At 45.7% G+C, this 25772-nt stretch overlaps 1 protein-coding gene and 1 non-coding gene across 2 annotated transcripts; both read left to right on the top strand.

The window, feature by feature from the left end:
- Nucleotides 1–157: 157 nt before the first annotated feature.
- On the top strand, nucleotides 158–283 carry LOC118655207. Its single transcript, XR_004967213.1, has one exon. It is a non-coding gene; the product is annotated as a small nucleolar RNA SNORA54 (small nucleolar RNA).
- A 6240-nt stretch (nucleotides 284–6523) lies between these two features.
- Nucleotides 6524–23804, top strand: NLRP11 (NLR family pyrin domain containing 11). Its single transcript, XM_036306537.1, has 9 exons — nucleotides 6524–6800; nucleotides 8954–10502; nucleotides 15759–15926; nucleotides 16522–16625; nucleotides 17670–17748; nucleotides 19778–19948; nucleotides 21925–22095; nucleotides 22345–22515; nucleotides 23723–23804. The coding sequence occupies exons 1-9, from the start codon at nucleotides 6524–6526 to the stop codon at nucleotides 23802–23804; spliced, it is 2772 nt and encodes a 923-aa protein (XP_036162430.1).
- Nucleotides 23805–25772: the final 1968 nt, after the last annotated feature.

The following is a 25772-nucleotide window of genomic DNA, read 5'->3' on the forward strand; positions in this document are numbered from 1 at the left end:
GTTGTAGGCTGAGCTAATAAGGAACGTACAGGCACACACACAGTTCATCTGGTCTACCAGGTTAGAGTAGAAAAAAAGTCAGTTAAGTGGAGTAGGAGGAGCCTGGCTGGGCCAGTGTTGGAGCATGGCACTTTATGTTATTAAAAAAAAATTTTTAAAGCACTGTTCATGACCTGTTGGCTGGGCTGTGGCTAACGGGTTCCATTCCAGTGCTACAGCAGCCCCACTGCCAACACACTGACCGCCTGATGGTGGCTCTCAGTGTCAGGTCTTGGACACAAGCATGGGGGGAAAAATAATTTTTTTTATCCTCACCTGAGATTTTTTAGAGAGAGAGGAAGACAGAGAGAGAGAGAGAGAGAGAGAGAGAGAGAGGGAGAGAGAGAGAGAGATCCATGTGAGAAAGAAACATCAATCAATTGCCTCTAGTACATACCCAACTGGGATGGATGGAACCCAAAATCTAGGTGTGTGCCCTAACTGGGAATCAAACCCATCACCTTTTGGTACATGAAACCATGCTCCAACAAACTGAGCCCTCTGGCCAGGGCTATTTAATTTTTTAAAAAATTGATCTTAGAAAGAGAGAGATCTCAATTTGTTGTTCCACTTATTTATGTGTTCACTGGTTGATTCTTGTATGGGCCCTGACCGGGGATAGAACCGGCAACCTTAGGGTATTGGGACAATGCTCTAACCAACTGAGCTACTGGGCCAGGGCCGAGCTATGGTACTTGAATAGAGCGTCCCAATAGAGGGTGAACACCGTCATGGCAGGGGTCTTTCAACTGAAATTTCACGTGTTAAAGGGTCAAAATCCAGGGCCATGGTTAAGGTCACAAGGACTGCTGTCTGGGTGGTCAAGAAAAGAGGCAGGACAAAGGGGGAGAACGCAAAGACTTGCAGTGACAAAGCAGATAAAAGAGAGACTGCAGGGCAGTCTCTCCGCTGACTCACCACTCCAGGTCTTCCTGGTGGGTCCTTAATGAGTGGCGGCTGGGACTGGGAAGAAATAGGCTACGGAGCCATATGATTGGCCAGTGAATTGCTCTCCTCCCATTGGCTCAAGGGTGATGACCAGGCCTAAGAATAGGTGAAACAAATTTTTTTTTTTTTTTTTTTTTTTAATATCCCCACCTTGGGTGTGGTCTAGCTCTTTGTTCCTGGTTTCCTACCAGGATAGATATTTCAAACCAAGATTCTGATTGTGGAGTCCCAAGGCTTCCGGTTGTGAGAAAGTTCCTTCTGGTCTCTCCAAACTGGCTAATTTAGGCAACAGGGATGACTCTCTTCTCAGTGGTTCTCAACCTTCTGGCCCTTTAAATACAGTTCCTCATGTTGTGACCCAACCATAAAATTATTTGCTACTGTTATGAATAATAATGTAAATATCTGATATGCAGGATGGTCTTAGGTGACCCCTGTGAAAGGGTCGTTCGTCTGCTAAAGGGGTCGCGACCTATAGATTCTAAATAATTATGAAATTCGTCTAAATGATTGGCTCCTTCCCACCTCTGAAGCTCCATGAGAATGTTATTGTGCCAGGGCCATTCTTCTGTCACACAGAAAAGGCACCCAATGATTCTGAGTATGTACAGCAGGACTCACCTCATGTGTTTCACATGCTTCAGGCGTGGTTTTCTTTCTTTAAGAATTTTTTAAATTTATTGTTTGGTGAGAGAGAGAGATAGATAGATATTGGTTGCTCCACTTATTGATGCATTCAATTAGTTAATTCTTATATCTGTCCTGACCAGGGACTGAACCCACAACCTTGGTGTATCTGGATGGCTCTCTAACCAACTGAGCTACCCAGTCAGCGCCTTCAGGTGTGGTTTTCACTCTGCCTTGGCCTTCCCTGTACTCACCGCAGTCACCTCTGATGTGCTCTGAGAACTTCAATGTGCTGCGAACTATACTCATTATAATTTTGCTCCTTCTTCACAAGAATCCTGTGAACTAAGGACTGTTAGTCAGGGGGTGGGGTGAGGTTGTGAAATATGATATATAGAAATGAAGACAACATAGTGGAAAACTTAGGGAATGGCCACAGTCAGAACACCAAGATCTCTGGTCCAGAACCTACGTTAAGAAATAGGCATGTAGGGCGCATGTCAAAGGTATGGTGATGGAAGGAGACAAGACTTGGGATGATGAGCACACAATGCAAAATATAGACGATGTACACCTGAAACCTGTATAATCGTATTAACCAACGTCACCCCAAAATGTTTAAGTTTAAGAAGAAATAGACATTATTAGGTCCTTTGCCGGCTCTGCCTACCCAGCCCCAGCTGCATGCCCTCTCCACACTCAATATTTGCCAAATGAAGTGAATTTTATGTTAATTATCCTCCCCCCCGACTTTATATTTTCCCCACTGATAAATGTTCCCCTAAGAGATATATTTAGTTTTCCCTGATTTGAATTTTATAATGAAAAGATCCTTCTAAGACTTTTTCTTTCGCTCACTGTTTGTTCTTGAGATGCAGCAGAGTTAAATCTGTGTGTGCAACCACTTATTTTTTTTCCTGCCTTACAGTATAACATGTATAAATATATCACAGTTTATCCATTCTGCTTCTTTCTTTCAGATCCATCGTCTCGTCCACTGAACTGGCTATACTTTGAGAATTACGTTGAAGTAGGATTAGTGACAGAGGGCATGACTGTCTTGTATCTTAAAGGGTATTCTTTCAACATTTAAAAAATATGTTTTTTTCATTGATTTCAGAGAGAGAGAGAGAGAGAGAGAGAGAGAGAGAGAGAGAAATATCAATGATGAGAGAGAATCATCGATTGGCTGCCTCTTGCATGCCCCATTTTGGGGATCAAGCCCACAACCTAGGCATGTGCCCTAACCAGGAATTGAACCATGACCTCCAGGTTCATGGGGGATGCTCAACCACTTAGCCACACCAGCTGGGCCTTTCATAATTTTTCATTAATTATGAGGTTTTATGGTTTTTTTCCCCTATTTTTTTAAATGCCCACCCATGGATATGTTTTATTGATATTTTTTGAGGGAGAGATAGCAGAAGAGAGAGACAGAAACTCCGATTTGCTATTCCACTCAATGCATTCATTGGTTGATTCTTGTATGTGCCCTGAACAGAGATGGAACCTGCAACCTTGGCATATGGGGAGATGCTCCAACCAACTGAGCTACCCAGCCATCTTTAAAGGTTCCAGGTGAGTGGGTTTGGGGCTGAGGAGTGCCTCCACGACACCTATCACCTGTGTGAGGCCTGTGTCTTCTGATAGCATCCATTCCGATCCTTACCTCATCCCCCTGTTGACAGGCTCCTCGTCAGATCCCGATGTAGCCCGACCAGAGTTTTCCTCTTACGTGGTTGCTGGTATGGATGGTTACCTGAAGTTCTTTCCCTCAGCACAGCCCAAATCAATGGTTGGAGGGTTCTCAGCTGGGTGCCCCAAGAGCTCCGATATCACCACTTGGGTGTGGACCACCGTGGAGTCATTGGAGACCGAGAAGGAAGGAGAAGGGATGAGAAGGAAGGAGAAGGAAGGAGAAGGGATGAGAAGGGAGGAGAAGGAAGTAGAATGAAGGAGAGGAAGGAGAAGGAAGGAGAAGGGAGTAGAAGGAAGGAGAGGAAGGAGAAGGAAGAAGCTGGAGAAAGACAGGTGAGCCCCGAAGCCCAGGTGAAGCAATGTCTCCCTTCCCCGGTGAACCTGGTCATCGAGAACCCACCTCAGCCAATAAAAAAGGAAAAGGAAGCTTTGAGTGCACTCAGTTTTTCGCTTCTCCTTCCTGGCTTGCGTGGCTGAGGAACTGGCCCCCGAGACGAGACGTGGTGTCAGAGTTGGTGAGTTCCCTTCCTTGCCAGTTGGCTTCTTTTGACTTAAAAAACCCTTTTCTTTATATTGTTGAAGTTCTCCAGTTTCCTTCCTTCCTTCTTTCCTTCCCTCTCCCTCTCCCTCTCGCTCCCTCTCTCCCTCCCTTTCTCCCTCCCTCTTTTCTTTCTTCTTTCCTTCTTCCCTTCCTCTCTCCCTTCCTCCCTGACTCCCTCCTTTCCTTCCTTCCTTCCTTCTTCCCTTCCTCTCTCCCTTCCTCCCTGACTCCCTCCTTTCCTTCCTTCCTCCCTCCCTCCCTTCCTTTTTTTCGGGTGTGCTGTTTCTCTTAACCAGAAATTCATCTTTGTGGCCTTAGCTGGCCACCACCTTCCCTTTGGTGTGGGACCAGTTCAAGAGGGCTGGGATGTTTTCAATGGTCAGGTTTGGCATTCCATGTCTCCAGGGATGCTCACTCAGGCTCAAAGGCACTGGCTCTTGAGTTTGGCTGTTCCTTGAAGTTTTCTGGGGGAATTCTAACAAAACAGAAACAGACTCAAAGACACAGAGGGCAGACTGACGGTCGCCAGAGGGGAGGGGGTTCGGGGAGCTGGGCAAAAAGGTGAAGGGATTAAGAAGCACAAATTGGTGGTTACAAAATAGTCACGAGATGTAAAGTACAGCACAGGGAATGTAGCCAATGATATTGCAACAACTATGGATGCTGGGTAGTAGACCTACTCAGGGATGACTTTGTAAGTTATATAAATGTCTACTCGCCATGCTTTACACCAGAAACTAATATAATATTGGGTGTCAATTGTAATAAAAACACACACTGTGGAGTGTTGCTGAAGCCGGTTTGGCTCAGTGGATGGAGCGTCGGCCTGCGGACTGAAAGGTCCCAGGTTCGATTCCAGTCAGGGGCATGTACCTGGGTTGCGGGCACTTCCCCATTGGGGGATGTGCAGGAGGCAGCTGATCGATGTTTCTCTCTCATCGATGTTTCTAACCCTCTATCCCTCCCCCTTCCTCTCTGTAAAAAATCAATAAAATATATTTTTTTTAAAAAAAAAAAGAACCACAGTGTTGTCTGAGTCCAACTTTTAAAGTTTCTAGCTTAACAGGTCTGGTATTTCTGGGCATTGGGCCTCTCAAAAAAAATTAATAATCCCAAAACAGCCCAATTTAAACCACCAGGTTAGTAAGAGCATTCAGTCAGTGTTTATGGGGCCTACGGGAACATTTCACAAACTGGGAGATTTCAAATCCACCCCGAGGCGAGGCTTGGAGGCATTGACGTTCCGGGGGCTCATGGAGTGAGAACGAGGAAACTGTTCACCCTTCACAATCCTTGCCTTTTACAGCAGGGTTTCCAGGTAGCAGGGGCTTTGGTGAAAGGCAATGACCTCCTGTCGTCCTCAGGAAGCCGGCTTGAAGCTCCTTGCAGGGTTCTCGTAGGCATTTGCGAGAAATAGCTCGTGCTCATGTTTGTGAAATGAGCCAGGTTTGCTTATGCTGGTGTGGCTTAACTGACTTCATCTGCTCAGAATTCTCCAGTCTGCTCTCCATTTTGCATTCTTTTTGTTTGCTTGTTTGTTTGTTTTTCTTTTTTATTGAGTTTACGGGGTGGCATTGGTTAATAAAATCGTACAGGTTTCAGGTGGACAATTCTACAACACGTCCTCTGTAGATTGTATTGTGTGTTCACCACCCCAAGTCGAGTCTCCTTCCATCGCCATTTGTCCTCCTTTACCCTCTTCTACCTGCCCCCACCTCCCCTTTCCCTCTGGCAGTCACCATACTGTTGTCTGTGTCATGAGTCTTTCTTCTTTTTCCCTTTGTTCAATGCCTTCAACCTTTCACCTAGCCCCCAACACCCTCCTCTCTGACAGATGTCAGTCTGTTCTGTGCATCCATGAGTCTTGTCTCCACTTCGTTTGTTTTAACAGGTTGTTGTTTTTCAGTCCTCACCTGAGGATATTTTTCCCCATTGGTTTTTAGAGAGAGTGGAAGGGAGGGAGGAGGGAGTGGTAGCAGGGGAGAGAAGAGAGAGACATCAATGTAGGAGACACATCTATTGGTTGCCTCCTGCATACACCCAAACTGTGGGCCTGGGAGGTGCCCTTGGCCAGGAATCAAACCCACCACCTTTTGGTGTCCAGGACCATGCTCCAACCAACTGAGCCACCCAGCCGAGGCTATAAGAATGTTGCCTTTTAACACAACTGATATCCCATTTTTATCTTTTAAAAAATACATCTTTGTTGATTTCAAAGAGGAAGGGAGAGGGAAAGAGAGACAGAAACATCAATGATGAGAGAGAATCATTGATTGGCTGCCTCCTGCACGTCCCCCACTGGGGATCAAGCCCACAACTCAGGCATGTGCCCTTGACCAGAATCAAACCTGGGACCCTTCAATCCTCAGACTGACGCTCTATCCACTGAGCAAAACCAGCTAGGGCCCACTTTTATCTTTAACTCAGACATCTTCGAAGGTCAATTGCTAAGGTCATTGCCCCAGAAAGAAAGCCTTGAGATCTCCTTGTTTAATAGACTATCAAAAAGTACCTCCTATTAGGCCACAAGCGCTGTTTTTGCCTTGTTTTTGTTTTTTACTCTGTCCACTTCAAAAGAACGGGTGCCCCTGTGGAATGATTCTCTGATTCCCTCTTGGTTTTCTAGACCCCATCTTCTTTGATCCTCAAGATTCTTGCTAGAGACACAAGATGGAAGAATCCGATTCTTCTGACTCTGACCTGCTGTGGTATTTAGAGAAGCTCAGCAGAAAGGAATGTCACAGTCTGAGGAACCAGCTGGGACAAGAATGCATGGAGATTGGACTCCCACCCATCCCCAGGCTCGAGCTAAGCGAAGAAAATCCAGACCTGGCCAACCAGTTGACAAGGTTTTACGAGGCTCAGCACCTCTGGAATTTAATGTACAACATCTTCCACAAGATCCCACGGAAAGACCTCTGCGAGAAGATCAACGCTAGGCGGAACCGTGAGTCGTGGGTGGGGGAGGGAGGGGCAGTGTTTAGGAAGGCTGGTCGTTTTGATAGAGTGATGTCTCCATTCCTCCAAAGAGGACCAGTGATGGCTTGGGTGTGGGTCTTGCCCCACCTCATGACTTTCTGCTTCTACCCATATTTTCTTCCCTCATGCCGACTGACTTAATGAAAGGAGCTGGATGAAGGGTTAGACCTACCCAAAGAAAGTGCTGTCTGTAGCCTGGCTGGTGTGGATCAGTGGTTGAGCATCAACCCATGCATCACAAAGTGAATAGTTTAATTCCTGGTCATGGCACATGCCCGGGTTGTGGGCTTGATCCCCAGCAGGGGGCATAGAGGAAGCAGCCAATTGATGTTGATGCTTCTCTCTCATCGATGTTTCTATCTCTCTCCTTCTCCCTTACTCTGCCTCTAAAATTAAAAAAGAAAACAACCCCCCCCCCTTTTACAGTGCTGTCTGTACTTAGAGGAGATTGCAAGCATGATGCTTTGGGATAGAACTGTGAGATTTGGCCAAAGAAATCTGAGGGGCTGTGTGCAAAGATTATGGAGAATTAACATACTAGGTACTCTGCTAAGCATATCATGTTCATGGGCTGCCTCAGTCATTACCAAACAACTCTTAAGTGGATGTAATTGTATACCCCAGTGGTAAGAAATGAGTGTATGAGAGGCTAAGAGAAATTACCAAGATCATGGATCTAGTTCAAAGTGCCCCAGAGCTGAGAATCTAAGCCAAACATAGCTGACTAAATGCCAGGGTCTTTTCTCATATTTTTTCCCATTCCTTATATGTTCTCCATCCATCTGGAAAGACTCAAAATATTTAGAGGGAAAGTCAGGTGACTCATGGCTGCAAAGGAGTCACCATGTCTAGACCAAACATGTCTTCAGGTTAACTACCATCCCTTGATCCCCTCCAGACAGTTACAATTCATCTTATGGAAGAAATATTTCAGATCCTCTCTGGTCTTAGCCCCAAATAAGTGATTGGGCATCCACTACTAAATTGTTGCTGATTTTTTTTAGCATAATAATGTGGTCCCCGTGTTTACCACACCTTCTGATGTGAGACGTAAAATAGGAGATTGGTAACGTTTGTTGCGTCTTTCAACACTTAATTGTTGACAAAATCTCTCAAATGAAAAAGTGGATTGCAATTCAAGCAAAATCGTTTTATGGGCAGGGTTTGGGTTTAGCACTGCGGACATGCTATCCACCCCTATGTTCATTGCAGTGTTTCCAATTCGTGTTTTGGATTTCTTTGGACAAATGGCCAGATGTGAGATGACTGGGTCATAAGGTAGTTCTATTAATTTTTTTGGGAACACTCCATACTGTTGTTTTCCATAGTAGCTGCACTAATTAGCAATCCCATCCACACTGCTTGAGGGTTCCAATTTGTCCACTTCCTCACCAATGTGTGCTTGTGGATTTATTGATGATACCATCCTGACTGGTATGAGGTGATATTGATGTGCATTTTGTGGTCTTGATGTGCATTTCTCTGATAAGTGACACTGAACATCTTTTCATGTGTCTGTTGGACATCTGTATGGACATACTGCTCTTCGGCCACTCCTTATAGTATTATAGAACTTGCTTCCATATCTTCTGGCATGAATATTTCTGGAGAAATCATAGGAAAACATGTTTTGGGTTGTTTTCCTTTTTCATAACATTTCCTTCCTGAAGGACTCTGAATCTTCACATTTCTTCTTTTTCTTTTTCTTTTTCTTTTTTTATTTGTTAATCCTCGCCCAAGGATATTTTTCTATTGATTTTTAGAGAGTGGAAGGGAGTAGGAGACACAGAGAGAGAAACATTGATGTGAAAGAGACACATCGATTGGTTGGTGGCCAGGGATTGAGCTGGCAACTGAGGCACGTGCTCATGACCAGAACTGAACCTGGGACCCTTCAGTCTGTGGGCCGATGCTCTATCCACTGAGCCCTAAACCAGTGTGGGCTGTCCCACTTTTCTTTATTTGTTCCTGATAGTGAATATCTTGTCATTGTGTTTGTGATGAATGCTAGGAAGGAGAGACACTGGGTGAAATGGGTGTTTTTGTGTGGTCATGTGTGTGTGTGTCTCTTGAACTTTCATCTCTGTTCTGCATTTCTCTGCCCGGTACTCACTGACTCAGGGAACAAAGAAGCACACAAGATGCTCATCAAGAAAAAGCTCCAGGGGGAAAGATGCCTTCATAACCGTATCCATGACATATTCTGTCAGGACATGATCCTAGAACTTGTCGACAAATTTGATTTTGTCTTTCGTCATGTGAGTCCGGAGGCTGCCAAGGCCCTGAATGTGTTTCTGATAGGACAGGAGGCATCTGGGAAAACGATGGTTCTAAGAGGGGCGCTGTTTGAGTGGGCCAATGGCAACATCTGGGAGGATGTGTTCTCTTACGTGATTCACCTCTCTTCTCACGACATCAACCAGATGACCTCTGGAAGCTTGGTGGCGCTGATCTCCAAGGACTGGCCCGAGGGCCGGGCTCCCGTCGCCGACATCCTCTCCGAGCCCCAGAAGATCCTGTTTATCCTTGAGGACTTGGATGACATGGAACTCACGTTCCGCATAAGCCCGCAGGCTCTGTGCACCGACGGCAGGCAGCAGGTGTCCACGCCCGTCCTCGTGGCCAGTTTGCTGACCAGAAAGCTGGCCCCGGGCTGCCGCTTCCTCATCACGTCCAGGCCCCAAGGCCAGGCTGTCACCTGGACGCTCATGAAGAAGACCGACATGCTCATGACTCTGTCATTCTCCCGTGAAAAGAGGCACAAGTATTTCACCTTATTCTTCAGGGACGGTCAGAGGGCTGAGGCGGCCTTCCAGCTGGTACAGAGGAATGAGCTCTTCTTGCACCTGTGCCAAGCCCCCATCCTCTGCTGGGTCACTTGCGTAGCCCTGCAGCGGCAAATGAACCAGGGGGCTGATTTGAAACGCTCGTGCCAAACGCTCACCGACATCTACACTCATTTTCTGGCGGACACGCTGACCGCCCAGGCTGCCGACCAGCGGCCCGTGGTCCCCCTGCAAAGTCTCTGCTCACTGGCACTGGAAGGGTTGCTCCATAACACATTGCACTTCACCGAGGAGGACCTCAGGAGTGTGGGGTTCACCCAGGCGGATGTCTCCACGTTGCAGACCCTGGAGATTCTCTGGCCCAGCAGCCACCTGAAAGGCCGTTACAGATTCATACACTCGAAAGTCCAGGAGTTCTGTGCAGCCGTTGCGTTCATGCTGCCGCTGGCTGAGCACGGGATCCCCTCGGCCTGGGGGAGGTGTAAAGGGAAACGGGAACTATACGATGATTTCAGTCCCGTCATTGCTTCCTTGTTCGGTCTTCTTAACAAGGAGAGGAGGAAAACTTTCGAGGCGGCCCTCGGCTGCCGTCTCCTGACAGACTATGTCAGCCAGTACCTCCTCACGGAAATGAGGTGTTTTGGTGATAATTTGAAAGCCATTGGGCACCACACACCTATGTTTCATGGTCTCTTTGAGAACCAGGAGGAAGAATATGTGAAACGGATCATGGACTCCTTTTCAGAAGCGAATATTTATGTTAGAGACCATCGGGATCTGATGGTTTCATCCTACTGTCTGGGGTACTGCCAGCGTCTACAGAAACTTAAGTTGAGTATTCAAAACATCTTTGAAAAGAGGTTTAATGAGCAACCAACTCCTAGGTGAGTCTTAAAATTTGTTCCTTTTGTTGTTATTGTTGATACGATTACAGAGGCCCCCATTTCCTCCCTGTGCCCCCCTACCCAACCTTGGACCCCCCTCTTCCCTCTGGCCATCCCCACACTGTTGTCTGTCTATGGGTGATGCCTATAGGGCAGTGGTCAGCAAACTGTGGCTCGCGAGCCACATGCGGCTCTTTGGCCCCTTGAGTGTGGCTCTTCCACAAAATACCGACTTCTGCTCATGGGCCACAAAGTTTCAATCGCACTAGACATGCGCATTCACACGTGGTATTTTGTGGAAGAGCCACATTCAAGGGTCCAAAGAGCCCCATGTTGCTCGTGAACCGCAGTTTGCCAACCACTGCTATAGGGTCTTTGGCTTCACCTTCTTTCATTTTGTTATTTCCTGTATTTCTAAGACCTGCCCATAACTCTAGTGCTTGCTGACCATCCCGGGGCTGAAACTAAAGGTAATACAGTCATCTCTAATGACTGGTGACTTTTTACAATCTCTCAGCTGCAGTTTACATGAGGGTTTCTGGGTTGAATATCAGCCTCATTGACATCTGGGGCCATCAATTGTTTGCTGTCCTGTGACTTGTAAACAGTTACTTTTTTAAAATATATTTTATTGATTTTAGAGAGGAAGGGAGAGAGAAAGATAGAAACATCAATGATGAGAGAGAATCATTGATCGGCTGCCTCCTGCAGGCCCCCCACTGAGGATCGAGCCCACAACTCAGACATGTGCCCTTGGCTGGAATCGAACCTGGGACCCTTCAGTCCGCAGGTCGACGCTCTATCCATTGAACCAAACCAGCCAGGGCAATGTAAGCAGTTTCATAGTATCTCTGACTTTTACCCATGAGACACCAGTAGAACTGGCTCCCCTAGTTGTGACCATTTAAAAAAAAAAAGGCTTTGGACATTACCAAATATCCCAAATCGCCCCTCGTTGATAACCACTGGCTTAACCTAAGTTCTTCTGACCTACTGTGTGGATTAACTGAAATAATCCTTATAAATTTCTTCAGGATGTTCTTAATAGCATAGACTATGAAAAATGTACCATCAATACCAGTGTGATCATCGATATAGGTTCCAGGGATAAGGACATGGACCTTTGTGGGTGGGGCATTATTCTGCTTACTATAGATAATTAGGGGGAAAGTAATACTTGGCCAAAAACCTGAACTAAGTCAGGGAGATGGGGAAAAGTGTTGTAGACAGAGGAAATAGCAAGTACAAAGGGCCTGATGTGGGAGTGTGCCTAGGGTGTTCAGAAAAGAGTAAGGAGGCTGGTGTGGAATGAAGTGTGTATGTGGGGGGAGGGGTGGAGAATAGTAGGAAATGAGGTTAGAGAGATAATGGGCCTTCAGTCCGCAGGTCGATGCTCTATCCATTGAGCCAAGCCAGCCAGGGCAATGTGCAGATATTACAGGGCCTTGTAGGTCACTGTAATAACTGGCTTTAGCCAGAAAAGGTGGAAAACAAATAGAATGAGACTGTTGCTGTGGTGAGAACAGACTTTGGGGTAAGGGGGAGGGTGAAAGCAAGGAGGCCAGGTAGAAGGCTACTGCAATAATTCAGGTGAGGGTTGGTGGTGGCTTGGATATAAAGGAGGGTGGGTGCCCAGCCAGGGTTGAGCATTGATCTACTAATCAGGAGGTCACGGTTCAATTCCTGGTCAGGGCACATGCCTGGGTTGCAGGCGTGATCCCTAATGTGGGGCATGCAGGAGGCAGCTGATCAGTGATTCTCTCTCATGATTGATGTTTCTGTCTCTCTCTCCCTCTCCCTTCCTCTCTGAAATCAATAAAAATATGTTAAAAAAAATAGAGGGTGGTCCCTGGCCAGTGTGACTCAGATGGTTGGAGTATGGCCCCATGCATGGAGAGGGGGCTGATTGATTCCTGGTCTGAGCACATGCCTGGGATGTGGCCTTGATCTTCAGTAGGAGGCACGCAGGTGGCAGCCAATTGTTTTTCTCTCTTTCCCTCCCTCTCTCTCAAAGCAGTAAAAACACATTAAACAATCACTGGTGTTTCTTAATAGTGAACATCATCACACTCAAAAGCGCCGCACTCAGGACTGTCCCTTGCCTGTCTACAGACTCATCCATTCCTTTTGTGGGTCTGGATGTGTGGAGAGCAGCTACAGTGTTTGAACAGGTTCAAGCCTCGGACTAATGAGAGTGCACAGTCCTCTCATTTCCACGTGCCAGTCCCAGCTTGGAGTGCAGAACCCTCCCAGCACAATTATAGCCAACAGCTATAGTTGTAAGCTTGAACGTATGGTCCAAACACGTGGCCCCATATGCCTGAGTGATGTGGACTTGATCGAGTTCAGGTGCCTGTAATTGAGTAGGATCGCAACCCACAAGAATGTTGTAAACATCTGGACCACTCCCTTGCTTTGCCTCGTGGAATCTGACTATAAAATAAAGACACGGCTTGTAGTTCGTGGCGCTGTCGCTAGCTCTCCATCAGAGAGGACAGCGTCCTACCCAGACCCAGCTTTCATTCTCTTGTCTGTCTTTTCTCCATCCTTCACCGCCCCGTCTCAGGCTCACAGAACCTGGCTGAGCTGGCTCGGCACATAAGGCGCCAAACGTGGGGCTGAGTATGCCATGGCCGTGCCGGCTTGCCACATGGATGTTGTTGTTTTACATGTGGCCACACTTTATTGCCTCCCCCCTGGCTCCAAGTGTGGGTTGGTTAGCAGTGGCTCTCAAAAGATGTCTCAGTGAATTCCTTGTCTTCTAAATTGCTGGAGAATTGCATTTTTCCTCCATGTAGAACAATAAGGAGCCTCGTCCACTGGAGAGATGTGTGCAGTTTACTCCACACCAGGGAGACCCTCCGGGAACTGGAACTCTGTAACACTGACCTTGACGATACCTCTGACAGGGTTCTGTGTAAAGCTCTGAGCCATCCCGACTGTCAACTTCGGACACTCAAGTAGGTGTTATCTCAATCCTTTGGGGAACAGGAATAACTGGTGTGGATTTTTAAAAATTCCTTTTAAAAAAAATCTTTATTGTTGAAAGTATTACATATGTCCCTTTTTCCCTCCACTGACCCCTTCTAGCCTGCCCCCTCTGCTTCAGGCCTTCACCACCATATTGTCTGTGTCCATGGGATATCTATAATAATAAAAGTGTAATATGCTAATTAGATTGGACAGCTGAACAACCTTCCGAATGACCTTCCGTATGAAGATGGGGCTGCGAGGTCCAAGGCAACCACTGCAGCTGAGAGGGCTGAGCCCCTTGCACCAATTTCGTGCATCGGGTCTCTAATATATATATTCTTTGGTTGATCACTTCCCACCCAGGCTCCCTCCCCCATAAAAATTCTTGCTCTCAGAAATTGCATTCCAACTGTATAATGAAAATGTAATGTGTTAGGCCCTAGCTGGTTTGGCTCAGTGGATAGAACGTCGGCCTGTGGACTGAAAGGTCTCAGGTTTGATTCCAGTCAAGGGCACATGCCTGGATTGTGGGCTCGATCCCCAGTAGGGGGCATGCAGGAGGCAGCTAATCAATGCTTCTCTATCATAAATGATGTTTCTATCTCTCTCTCCCTCTCCCTTCCTCTCTGAAATCAATAAAAATATATTTTTTTAAATGCAATGTGCTAGGTAGTGTACAACACTATGAAAAGAATAGTACAAGAGTATAGATGCAATCTTTGGGCGGTCTGGGGGGAAACTGAGTTGATGCTTGATTAGGTACCAGAAAGAAGTAGGGAAGCTGGCTACATGCGTGGTAGGAAAGCATTCCTGGCGGAGAAGATGGGCCGGCAGAGGCACTGTGGTGTACAGGGAGAGTAGGAGGAAGTGAGGTCAGAGCCCTATTCGCGCCAAATCATGAAGACCTGGGCTGTCCACTTAAGGTGCTGGATTTTCTTTAAGTGAAAAACGATTTGTTAACTTATTGGTGTTAGCCATTCTGGTGGCATCTCCTTGTGGTGTTAATTTGCATCTCTCTGATAATTAATGGCCTTCAGCATCTTTTCATATATCTATTGGCCATTTTTATGTCCTCTTTGGAGAAGTGTCTCTTTAGGTCTTTGCCCATTTTTTAATGGGATTATTTGTCTTCCTGGTGTTGAGTTGAATAAGTTGTTTAGATATATAAATTTGGAAATTAACAAAGGTGAAATAAAACAGTCAGAGAAAGACCAGAATCTAATGAACAAAGTAAATTGGCAAACAAAATAGAAAGAGAGGCATGGATACATGGAACAGACTGACAGCTGTGAGAGGAGAGGGGGGCGGGGGACTGGATAAAAGGTGAAGGGATTACCCCAAAAACATATATACACAGCCCATGGACACGGACAACAATGTGGTGATAGACAGTGGGTAAGGGAGGTAGGGCAGGTGGAGTAGGGTAAGGGGGGGATGGGAACAGAAAGAGACTTTGCTTGGGGTGATGGGTGCACAGTGCAGTGTGCAGATTATGTTTTGTTGAGTTGGACACTTAAAACCTGTATGGAATTGTGAACCAACGTCACCCCAATAAATCCCATTTTAAAAAATACCACTTCAAAGCTTCGAGCAGACGAGCAAGATCTTGTACTTCACAGTATCCCTGTGGCTTTGGGTAGATTGAAGATCATGGGAGGGAAGGTGGAAGGGGGGACACTAAGTAAAAGGCTCCTGCAAGGATCTGGGGGAGAGAAGACGGAGGCCCGTGTGGGTGGTAGAGGTGGAGATGGTGAGAAATGATCAGCTTCTGCATTTATTCTGCAGGTAGTGCTGACAGCATTGGCCTTCTTTGGGGTGTTCTGTTCTTAGGGGAGGGTGTTCTCCACTTTGGGGTAGGATCCAGGGATTCTGGGACACTTGTGTTTTCTTCAGTAAAATTGTGAACTATTAACGTGTGCATCATCCTGTGGGTGCATTAGCCATGAGCATGTATGGCCTTTACTCTCGTGGGATAGACACATGGTTTAATTTCACATGAAGACAGGTGGGTGTGGTTTCTTGGTGTCACTTATGGGTACCATTGGTAGAAAGCTAATATGGTAAAAGACCCAGAGGATTATTTCCAAGTCAACAGTCTGATTGGGGGATTAGCAGAGGTCAGTGGACTTGCTAGGGAATCTAAGATGCTGAATGGTCTGGGAAGAAATGGCCCGCCCTCAGAAATGTTCTAGAATGAAGTAGGGCAGGCAGGGAAAACCGCAGAGATGTGCACATTGCCCGAGGACCTTGACTGGAACTCTTCTGCTGTTTCCTCTTTGGTAGGTTGACCTATTTCTCGGTCGACACCAGGTTTGAAGACATGTTCAAGGCAATTGTTCACAACCGGAACCTGACGTGCCTTTGCCTGAGTTGCATGCCCATCTCTTCAAAGGTGTTTTCGCTTCTGCACGAGGTCTTGACCAATCCGATGTGCAGTATCCAGCATCTGAGGTGGGTCGCCACCCAACTGAATGTACATTGTGTGTGTCGGCAGGAGTGGGGGGGAAAGAGCTGGGTGTTCTGGGGGGCTCTTTGAATAATACCTCCTGTTACTTCTCCTTGAGGCCACGTTCCTAGATTTTGGGCTCATGGTTTATTTCTCTCCTACCAGCGTCAGAGTGCAGAGAGGGAAGATGGCATCGTGTGGGCAATGAGTAGAGCATTAGACAAAGTCAAAAAGTTGGTCAAGAGCCAATTATGCAACACAACACAGGTTATGCCAGGGGGAAATCAGAAGTCACTGTAAATGTGATGGTATTCTGAGTGTCTCAATACCTGAGTTAGAATTCTGAAACACAGTCAAGATGCATATCAGGGGTGATGTAGGGGGTGGGGAGCGGGGAAGAACTGCCTACTCCATCTCCAAACTTGCCCGAATTTGAACTTGGAGAATTCTTGTGGGGCAAGATGGAGAAGCGGAAGGATCTGTTTGTTGCCCATTTTTAGGAGGTGTCCTCTCCCTTGATTGGAGCTGGTTTCTCTTGAAAGAGACATGGCTTGGAAACCTGGGCAGCCTCACCCCATCCGTGTGCATTTCCTCCTACAGCTTAATGAAGTGTGATTTGGAAGCCAGTGCCTACCAAGAACTCGCCTCTCTCCTCCTCAGCAGCAAGAACATGAAGAAACTGACCTTGTCCAAAAACGCGCTGAGTAGGGATGGGATGCAAATTTTCTGTGATGCTCTGTTCCATCCAGAATGTGTTCTCGAGTCGCTGGTGTAAGTCGGCTTATAGAATGCCACCATGTATGCTTTTGGACCTGAGCATGAATGTCTGAGCATGTGGTCAAAACACGATCATGGGTGTGCCAATGGCTGTCCCAGTAGCTCCGTTGGATAGAGCATCATCCTCATAGGTCAAGGTGGCTGTTTAGATTCCAAGTTAGGGCACATGCCCAAGTAGTGGGCTTGATTTCCGGGGTTGGGGGTGCAGGAGGCAGTTGATCAATGTTGTACTCTCACATTGATGTTTCTCTCTCTTTCCCTCTACCTTCCTCTCCTCTCTCTCTCTAAAAAAACAACTCACTATAAATTTTTTAAATAGTAAAAAAAAAAAAATGGAAATCTGAGGCTGAGTCCAACTTTTAAAAAGACAACCAATGAAAGTATAAGTGAAACAAATTGATGTTTCTCTCTCTCTTCCTCTTTCTCTCTCCCTTCTCTCTCTCTCTCTCTCTCTCTCTCTCTCTCTCTCTCTCTCTCTCTCCTTCTCTCTCTCTCTCTCTTTCTCTCCTCTCTTTCCTTCCTCTCTCTCTCTTCTCTCTCCCTTTCTTTCCTTCTCTCTGCCTTCCTCTCTCTCACTCTTCCTTACTCTCTTTCTCTCTAAAAACCAATTAAGCCCAGGATGGCATGCCTCAGTGGTTAGAGTGTTGCTCTGACACCAAAGGGTCTCAAGTTCTATTCCCTGTCAAGGGCACCTACCTGGGTTGCAGGTGGGAGAGGCAACCAATCCATTCCTCTCTTACATTGATGCTCCTCTCTCTCTCCTTTCCCCTCCATTCCATTCCCTCCCTTCCACTTCTAAAAACTCAATGAAAAAACATCCTCAGGTGAGGATTAGCAATAAATCAATGAAAAAAAAAAAAAAAACCCCACATATATAATGAGGGGAAGTATAATGGCTGAAAGCATGGTGTTCAGAGTCAGGCAGACCTGAGTTGTTACTCGCAATGGGCAACTTATTGTGTTGGCCACAGTCTACGTAGCTTTTCTCAACTTGCCTTTCACCATCAGGGGAATGGAGTCATCACGCTCCCAACCCTATGGCTTTGGAAGGTGAGGTAAATAGGGGGTTGCGTAGGCTCCAAGCACGTATGGGCCATGGCAGCTGACTTGATAAGAGTGAGGAGTTACTGTTACTTTCTCAATAAATAGCTGTGATTGGTGTCATGAGGAATGTGATGTCACTGAGGGCACCAGGAAGGATGACGATAAGAGGAAGGTGTGGAGATACATTGCCCTGAAGTAGGGACTTCTGTTTATTCTAGTTTCTACTTCTTTCAAGATAGTAGACAGGGGGCTATGTCCACATTTCTTTATTTATTTTTATTGATTGGTTTTGAGAGAGAGAGAGAGAGAGAGAGAGAGAGAGAGAGAAACATGGATTTGTTGTTCCACATATTTATGTATTTTTTTTTTTTATTCTTGTGTGTGCCCTGACCAGGAGTCAAACCCTCAAGCTTGGTGTATAGGGATGATGCTCCAACTAAATAAGCTATGGGCAGTGCATAGCAGGTGTATTGTTGTTGTTGTTTTTCAGTAGTCAGAGGATTTCAAAACACAACACCGGGAAGTAAAACAACTCTTTATAGACATTATTGTTCATGTATTGTCCTGTAGAAAAATTCATGTGGTTGATTGTAATATATCGTCTTCTTTTTTAGGTCAAACATTTCCAAATGTTCTATTAATTCCTTCTGTTCAAAACTGTATAATTTTCCCCTCATCTTTGTCACTTAAAAATTCTAAACCTTTGCTCTGGCTGCTGGGTGACTCCATTGGTTGGAGCATTGTCCTGTATCACAAAAGGTTGCAGGTTCGATTCCCAAGCTGGGTCATAACTAGATGCTGGGTCATAACTAGATTGGGAGGGACTCCATCCCTGGTCAGTATGCTGATAGGAGACAAATGATGGAAGTATCTGTCTTGTGTTGATGTTTTTCTCTTCTCTCTCTCTCTCTCTCTCTCTCTCTCTCTCTCTCTCTCAATAAAACCATACCCTCAGGTGCATTTTTAAAAAATGATAAACATTTCATAAAGTCATTCAAGCTTGTAATCAAGCTGATTATCTCTCCACCTGTGAGACCCTAAGGCTCCTAGCCCCTAGCTCTGTAATTTAGACTTAATGGTCTTGCTCAGTGATTTAAGGAGAGAGGATAATACATGCTCTTCTTTCTAACTCCAAGTCTCAAAATATATATATAATTGTCTTCAAAGCCTCGTTATGCTAGGATCTACCTGGTCCCTGAGGAACCTAGTAAGTAATTGCCAGTATTGCTTAGTTTACTTCTGTTCAAAAAAGGGCCAGAAGTTATTGGCTCAGTACTGACACTCCCAATAGGAATAATGTCGCCTCAGGATGCCATCTTCATGATTTGTTTCCTGTTTGATTTTTTCGAACAGATTTGAGATTTGATTCACATACCATATTACGCACCCATTTACGGCTTACATTCAATGCTGGCTGGTGTGTACCAGTGGTTAGAGCACTGGCCTGGGCACGGAAGGGTCTTGGATTCAAATCCCAGTCAAGGGCACCTATTTGAGATACAGGTTTGATTCCAGGCCCTAGTAGGAATGCATGCAGAAGGCAACCAATCCATGGTTCTCTCTCTCCCTCCCTCTCCCTTCCAGTGTCTCTCTTTAAAAAAAAATCGAAGGACTTGTATGCATGCATATGAGCATAATTAATGGACACAGACACTGGGGGGAGGGGGGGCATTTGCCGAGGGTAGGGGAGGCTGGGGGGAGGTCAATGGGGGAAAAAGGAGACATATGTACTATTATTTGTAATACTTTAAATACTAAAAAAAAAAGGAAAAAAAAGAAAAAAATCAATGAAAAAAATATCCTCAGGTGAGGATTAACAAACAATAATGATAAGGTATACATCTAATGGTCTTTCGGTACACTCAGGGTCCTAGAACCATTACCACCATTAATTATAGGATATCTCAGGTGGTTGAACTGTGTTATTGACTCAGAATCTTCTTCTTCTTCTTTTCCTTCTTCTCCTTCTCCTCCTGCTCCTTCTTCTCCTCCTGCTCCTCCTCCTCCTTCTTTTTCCTTTTCTGATTCCCCACAGGTTGCTCTTCTGTTGTCTCACATTACGTTCCTTAAGCTTAATCTCGAGAAGTCTCGTCCTCACCGAAACTCTGAAGCACCTGGATGTGAGCGTGAATAACATACGAGATAACGGAGTGCTGGTGCTGATGATGTCCCTGGTGTTCCCAACCTGTTCGGTTCAAGAGCTGGAGTGAGTCTTGCCACCGCTGTGGTCTTCCTTGGACAACCGTGTGGCTTCTGCAAAAGGGTTTGGGGATGGGAGTTGCCTTGTTTTACTGTTGTGACTCCTCACCTGAGGATTTTTCCCCCGTTACTATTTACAGAGTGGAAGGGAGGCAAGGAGGGCAGGGGAGAGAGAAAGAGACAGAGAGAGATTGATGTGAGAGAGACACATTGATTGGTTGTCTCCAGCACATGCCAGGCATGGAACCTGCAGCTCAGGTACATGCCCTTGACTGGGAATGAAACTCTCAACCCTTCGCTGCATGGGCTGCGGCTCTGACCAATGGGCCAACAGCAGCCAGGCAATGATGTTGGTTTTGGACATAAGTAGGGAAGGTAGAATGATGAGCATCAAAAGAGCTTGCCGAGAACAACTCCTTGGAGCTCAAGTGTAGCATCACAAAAACACAGATTAGAAATGGTATCTGATCACTTCATCAATCACATAATTGTCTAGCAACTATGCTGTACGCTGGAAATGGATACAGATTATTGAATGTCCATTGTAATTAAAAAAAAATTTTGGTATCTGAGTCTTCAGACAAAAATTGTTACAGCCCAGCTGGTGTCGCTCAGTGGTTGAGCATCAACCTATGAACCAGGAGATCATGGTTTGATTCCCAGTCAGGGCACATGCTTGGGTTGTAGGCTTGATCCCCAGTAGGGGGTGTGAAGGAGGCAGCCGATCAATGATTCTTATCATTGATGTTTCGATCTTTCTCTCCCTCTCCCTTCCTCTCTGAAATCAATAAAAATATATACAAAATGCTTACAGTGTTCTGTCTGTTTCCCTGGTTATAAAATCATGATAGGAGCTGAGTTAGTATTCAGTTAGAACTGCGAATATTACCTGACTGTTCTTTTTCTAACTTTTATTTTTGTTGTTCACACTATTGCAGATGTTCCCACTTTCCCACGTTGCCCCCATCTACCCAGTCCCTGCCACCCCTTCCCTCTGGCCATCACCACATGCGTGCCTGTGTCTATGGGTGATGCATATATGTTCTTTGGCTAAGCCATTCACCTTCTTTTATGGATCCCTCTTCCCCCTCCACTTTGACATCTGTCAGTATGTTCCCCGCATCCATGGCTCTGCTTCTATTTTGTTAGTCAATTTTGTTCATTAGATTCCACATGTAAGTGAGATCATGTGGTATTTCTCTTTCGCTGACTGGCTTATTTCATTTGGCATCCTAATCTCCAGGTCCATCCATGCTGTTGGAAAAGGTAAAATTCCCTTCCTTTTTACTGCCACGTGGAATTCCATTGTGTAAATGTGCCACAACTTACTTATTGATTGATTGATTGATTGATTAAGGTATTACATATGTGTCCTTTTCCTCCCAATTGTTCCCCTACCTCCCCCGCTCACGCCCTCACCCCCCTAGTGTCTGTGTCCATTGGTTAGGGTTATATGCATGCATACAAATCCTTTGGTTGATCTCTCCCCTTTCCCTCACACTCCCCTACCTTCCCTCTGAGGTTTGATGGTCTGATCGATCCTTCTCTGTTTCTGGATCTGTTTTTGTTCATCAGTTTATGTTGCTCAATCTATTCCACAAATGAGTGAGGTCATGTGATATTTGTCTTTCTCCAACTGCCTTATTTCGCTTGGCATAATGCTCTCCAGGTCCATCCATGCTGTTGCAAATGGTAGGAGTTAATGTGCCACAACTTTTTTATCCACTCCTCCACTGAGGGGCGCTAGGGCTAGTTTCCAGATCTTGGCTATGGTACGTAATGCTGCTGTGGACATAGGGGTGCATATAGTCTTTCTAACGGGTGCTTCGGGATGCTTAGGATAGGTTATAGGTTACTGTTGTCTCTAGGGAGTCCCTTCTTCATGGACATCATGAGGGAGGTTCAAGGGCACTCACCACTTCATGCTCTGAGAACCTTTGAGACGGGCAGTCATGATTCCAGTTCACCTCTCTCTCTCTGCAGGATATCCGGCTGCTTTTTCACGGCTAAGGCCTGTGAATACATGGTCTGTGCTCTGCAAAATAACCCCAATTTGAAGAGCCTGGAGCTTGGGAGCAATAACGTCGGGGATGCGGGAATGGAGCTGCTGTGTGGTGCTATGAAACATCCCAACTGCAAGTTGGAGAACATCGGGTAGGTGCCTGGGCAGGGAGAGAGCTCTTGTGTAGACTTTGGAAGGGCTGAGGGGATAAATACAACTGGAAATGGGAAGTGGAAACTCGGTTGTATTGGTCTGGTGTTCGGAATGACGCTCTATGGACACATTCTCTAGTGCACAACTTGGGAGGGAAGTGTTCGGGGCACTAGTCCATACCCATATGCTTGGCCCACCTTGGCTCCCCAGGGACTGGGCCCAGCTCCCGTGTGCGTCTCTCCTCACAGGCTGGAAGAGTGCATGTTAACCAGTGCCTGCTGCGCATCCCTCGCCTCCGTCCTTATCAGCAGCAAAACTCTGAAAAAAATCAATCTGCTTAGAAACAAGTTGGGCAACGAAGGAATTGTGCAACTTCTGGAGGGCTTGGGACACCCAGATTGTGTCCTCCAGACAGTCGGGTGAGTGGGACTCTGTACCCCTTGGCGACTGGGACAATTCTGTGATGAGATGGTCCAGGGAGTAAAGGTGATGGCAGATGCTGTGGCAGCGTCTATACCTAGAAAATGAGCAGAATGGTCTTCTCTGTTGGGATATTGAAAATATATGTAGCCCTAGCTGGTTTGCCTCAGTGGATAGAGCATTGGCCTGCAAACTGAAGGTCCCAGGTACGATTCCGGTCAAGGGCGCATGCCTGGTTTGCGAGCTCCATCCTCAGGAGGGGGTGTGCAGGAGGCAGGTGATCAATGATTCTCTCTCATCGTTGAAGTTTCTATCTCTCTCTTCCCCTTTTCTCTCTGAAATCAAGAAAAATATATTTAAAAATATATATGTAGAATCCTTAGAGCTAGAACCCAGTCAATGTGAGTAAAAAGTAACTTTGGACCCTAACGGGTGACTCAGTTGGCTGGAGCATTATCCCGTACATGAAAAGGTTATGGGTTTGATCTGCACTCAGGGAACATGCCTAGATTATGGGTTTAGTCTCTGGTCTGGGCACCTATAGGAGGCAAAATTTCTCCTATAGGAGATCAATGTTTCTCTCTCTCTCTCCCTCCCTTCCTTCCTCTCTCTCAAATCAATATCCTTTAGTAAGAATTGAGAAAGAACAATTGAAAATTCCGCAAGGCAGTAGAGTGTTAGCCAGGCAAGAATAACTCTTACCTACTCTTGCATGAAGGGAATGGCATCACCTCATTTTTGCCTATTGGTTCGGAGCCAATCACAGGTGCCTCCTCCACTCAAGGGCGTGAAGACCATTGAGAACCATCTTGGAGGTTGCCAACCACCATATCTGTAAACATTGTGTCCACACGTCTGCACACCTTCTCACAATATCTCGCATGCTCTTCCTACTTGCCTTATTTTTTTCTTTGGTTTGTGTTTTTGTTGGTTCAATATTATCCCCCCCCGCCCCCACCCCCCCTGCAGGTTTACTGGGGTGTCATGGACATGTAACATTGTGTAATGAGTTCACATATGTATGTATTTGGAATTGATGACCACGATACGAGTAGTTAACATAGCCATCTCATCACTTATAGTCACCACTGGTGTGGGTGTGAGAACTTTTAAGATCTACTCTTAGCAATGTTTTTTACTTCATTATTATTATTGACACTATTACAGATGTCCCCATTTTCCCTATCTTTACCCACCTCCTTCCAGCCTGCAGCCCCCATCCCCTCTGGCCATCACCACACTGTTGTCTATGACCATGGGCTATGATGCGTATATATCCTTTGGCTAATCTCTTCACCTTCTTTCTCCAGTCCTCCCTCTTCCTTCCCCTCTGAGATCTGTCAGCCTGTTACATGTATCCATGCCTCTGTTTGTATTTTGTCATTTTATTCAGTTCATTAGAGTCCACATATGTGACATCATATGGGATTGTGTTTCTCTGCCTGGCTTATTTCATTTAGCATAATTCTCTCCAGGTCCATCCATGCTGATTCAAAGGGTGAGGGGTTCTCTTAGCAAATTTCAAGTCTACAATACGTATTGTCGAGTCCCCTATAGTCCTCATTACTTAGGCCTTTTCCATGTCTTGGCAATTGTAAATAATGCTGCAATGAACATGAGGGTGTAGATAGCTCTTCAAGATATAATTTAAGTTTTTCAAGTATAGAAGTGGACTTGCTGGGTCATATGGTAGTTCTATTTTTAACGTTTCAAGGAACTTCCGAACTGTGTTCCATAGTGGCTACACCAACTTGCACTCCCACCAACAGTGCACAAGGGTTGCCTTTTCTCCACAGCCTCACCAGCACTTGTTGTTTGGATATTTATTGAGGATAGCCCTCTGACAGGTGTGAGGTGATGACTTGCTGTGGTTTTTACTTTATTTGCATTGTCTTCATGATCAGGGATGTTGAGTAACAGTATTTTGGTTATCAGGGGGGAGGGGGTGGGGATTGTAAAGGGTAAAAGTTGTGAAATATATGGTTTTGGAAGATGATCTGACTTTGGGTGGTGGGTACACAATGCAACATACAGCTCATGGATCATAGAAATGTACACTTGAAACCCATATGATCTTATTAACCAACTAGAGGCCCAGTGCACGGGATTCATGCACTGGTGGGGGTGTAGCCTGTGGGGATCAGCCTGCAATGGGAGCACCACTCATCCTGGTCAGCTGATCAGCTGTGGACCCGCCAGCTGAGCTGCACTCCCATTGTGGTAGCACACTGACCACCAGGGGAAAAGTTCCTGCGTTCAGCGTCTGCCCCCTGGTGGTCAGTGTGCGTCATAGTGACTGGTTGACTGGTTGTTCCACCATTTGGTTGCTGGGCTTTTATTATATAGGATGTCACTCCAATAAATTTAACTTTTAAACAATGAATGAAAGAAATGAACCTTGTTTCAAGTGTTATAGGTTGTCAGTACTTACCTGCTAATTGGGACGTTTACATACAGAGAGGGCACAAGGAAATGAATGTGCCTCCCAACCCCCGTCCTTGCTTCAAAGAAATTGAATCAAATGCTATGATCATGGCGCTGGAGTAAGTGCTCCTCTATTCTCTAATCATGTAAACGTACATAGTTTTTATTTTTTATTTTTCAATTACAGTTCAAGAGTATATGGGTTTCTGGCGTACATCAGAGTTGTTAGACATTTGTATAATTCACCAAGTGATCCCCCTGAAAAGTCTGGTCCCCCCTGGCAGCATCCATAGTTATTAACGATCTGATTGACTATTTCCCCTATGCATGTAATCATATTTTAATTAAAAAACTATGACCCTCCATGTCATAATCAATAAATTATTGATGGTATCATTTGTGGTGACCACGTAATGCTACATGCATGGGAAGTATTGATTATTGAGTTCCACAGTGTCAGTGGCTAGTATTAATTTAAACTCTTCTTCCAATGGAATTCTGGCCTTGTAATCCAATGCGTAATGGAGGCCACTCTGTCTACTCCCAGAATAAGAGTTTTTAGTCTATAAGATAGTCTCCTTTTCCCTCGGAGTCCACATCGAAGACTCCCAAGAATGCCTGAAGAATGACATATGGGGATAAGGGTCCTTGAGGCCACAAAGCCGAACTAGAGCACGGAGGATTAACAGAGTTCTCCCTCGATATTTTCTCAGGCTCGACATAAAGGATATGAATGCAGAAACCATGATGTTGTTCACGACTGTAACAAACAAAAACACCCACCTGCATGTCACGGACCAATCTTGGGCGAAGAAGGAAGGCAGAGAAGTCA

Source organism: Myotis myotis, unplaced genomic scaffold (assembly GCF_014108235.1).
Source record: "Myotis myotis isolate mMyoMyo1 unplaced genomic scaffold, mMyoMyo1.p scaffold_m19_p_42, whole genome shotgun sequence".
Taxonomy (NCBI): Eukaryota; Metazoa; Chordata; class Mammalia; order Chiroptera; family Vespertilionidae; genus Myotis; species Myotis myotis.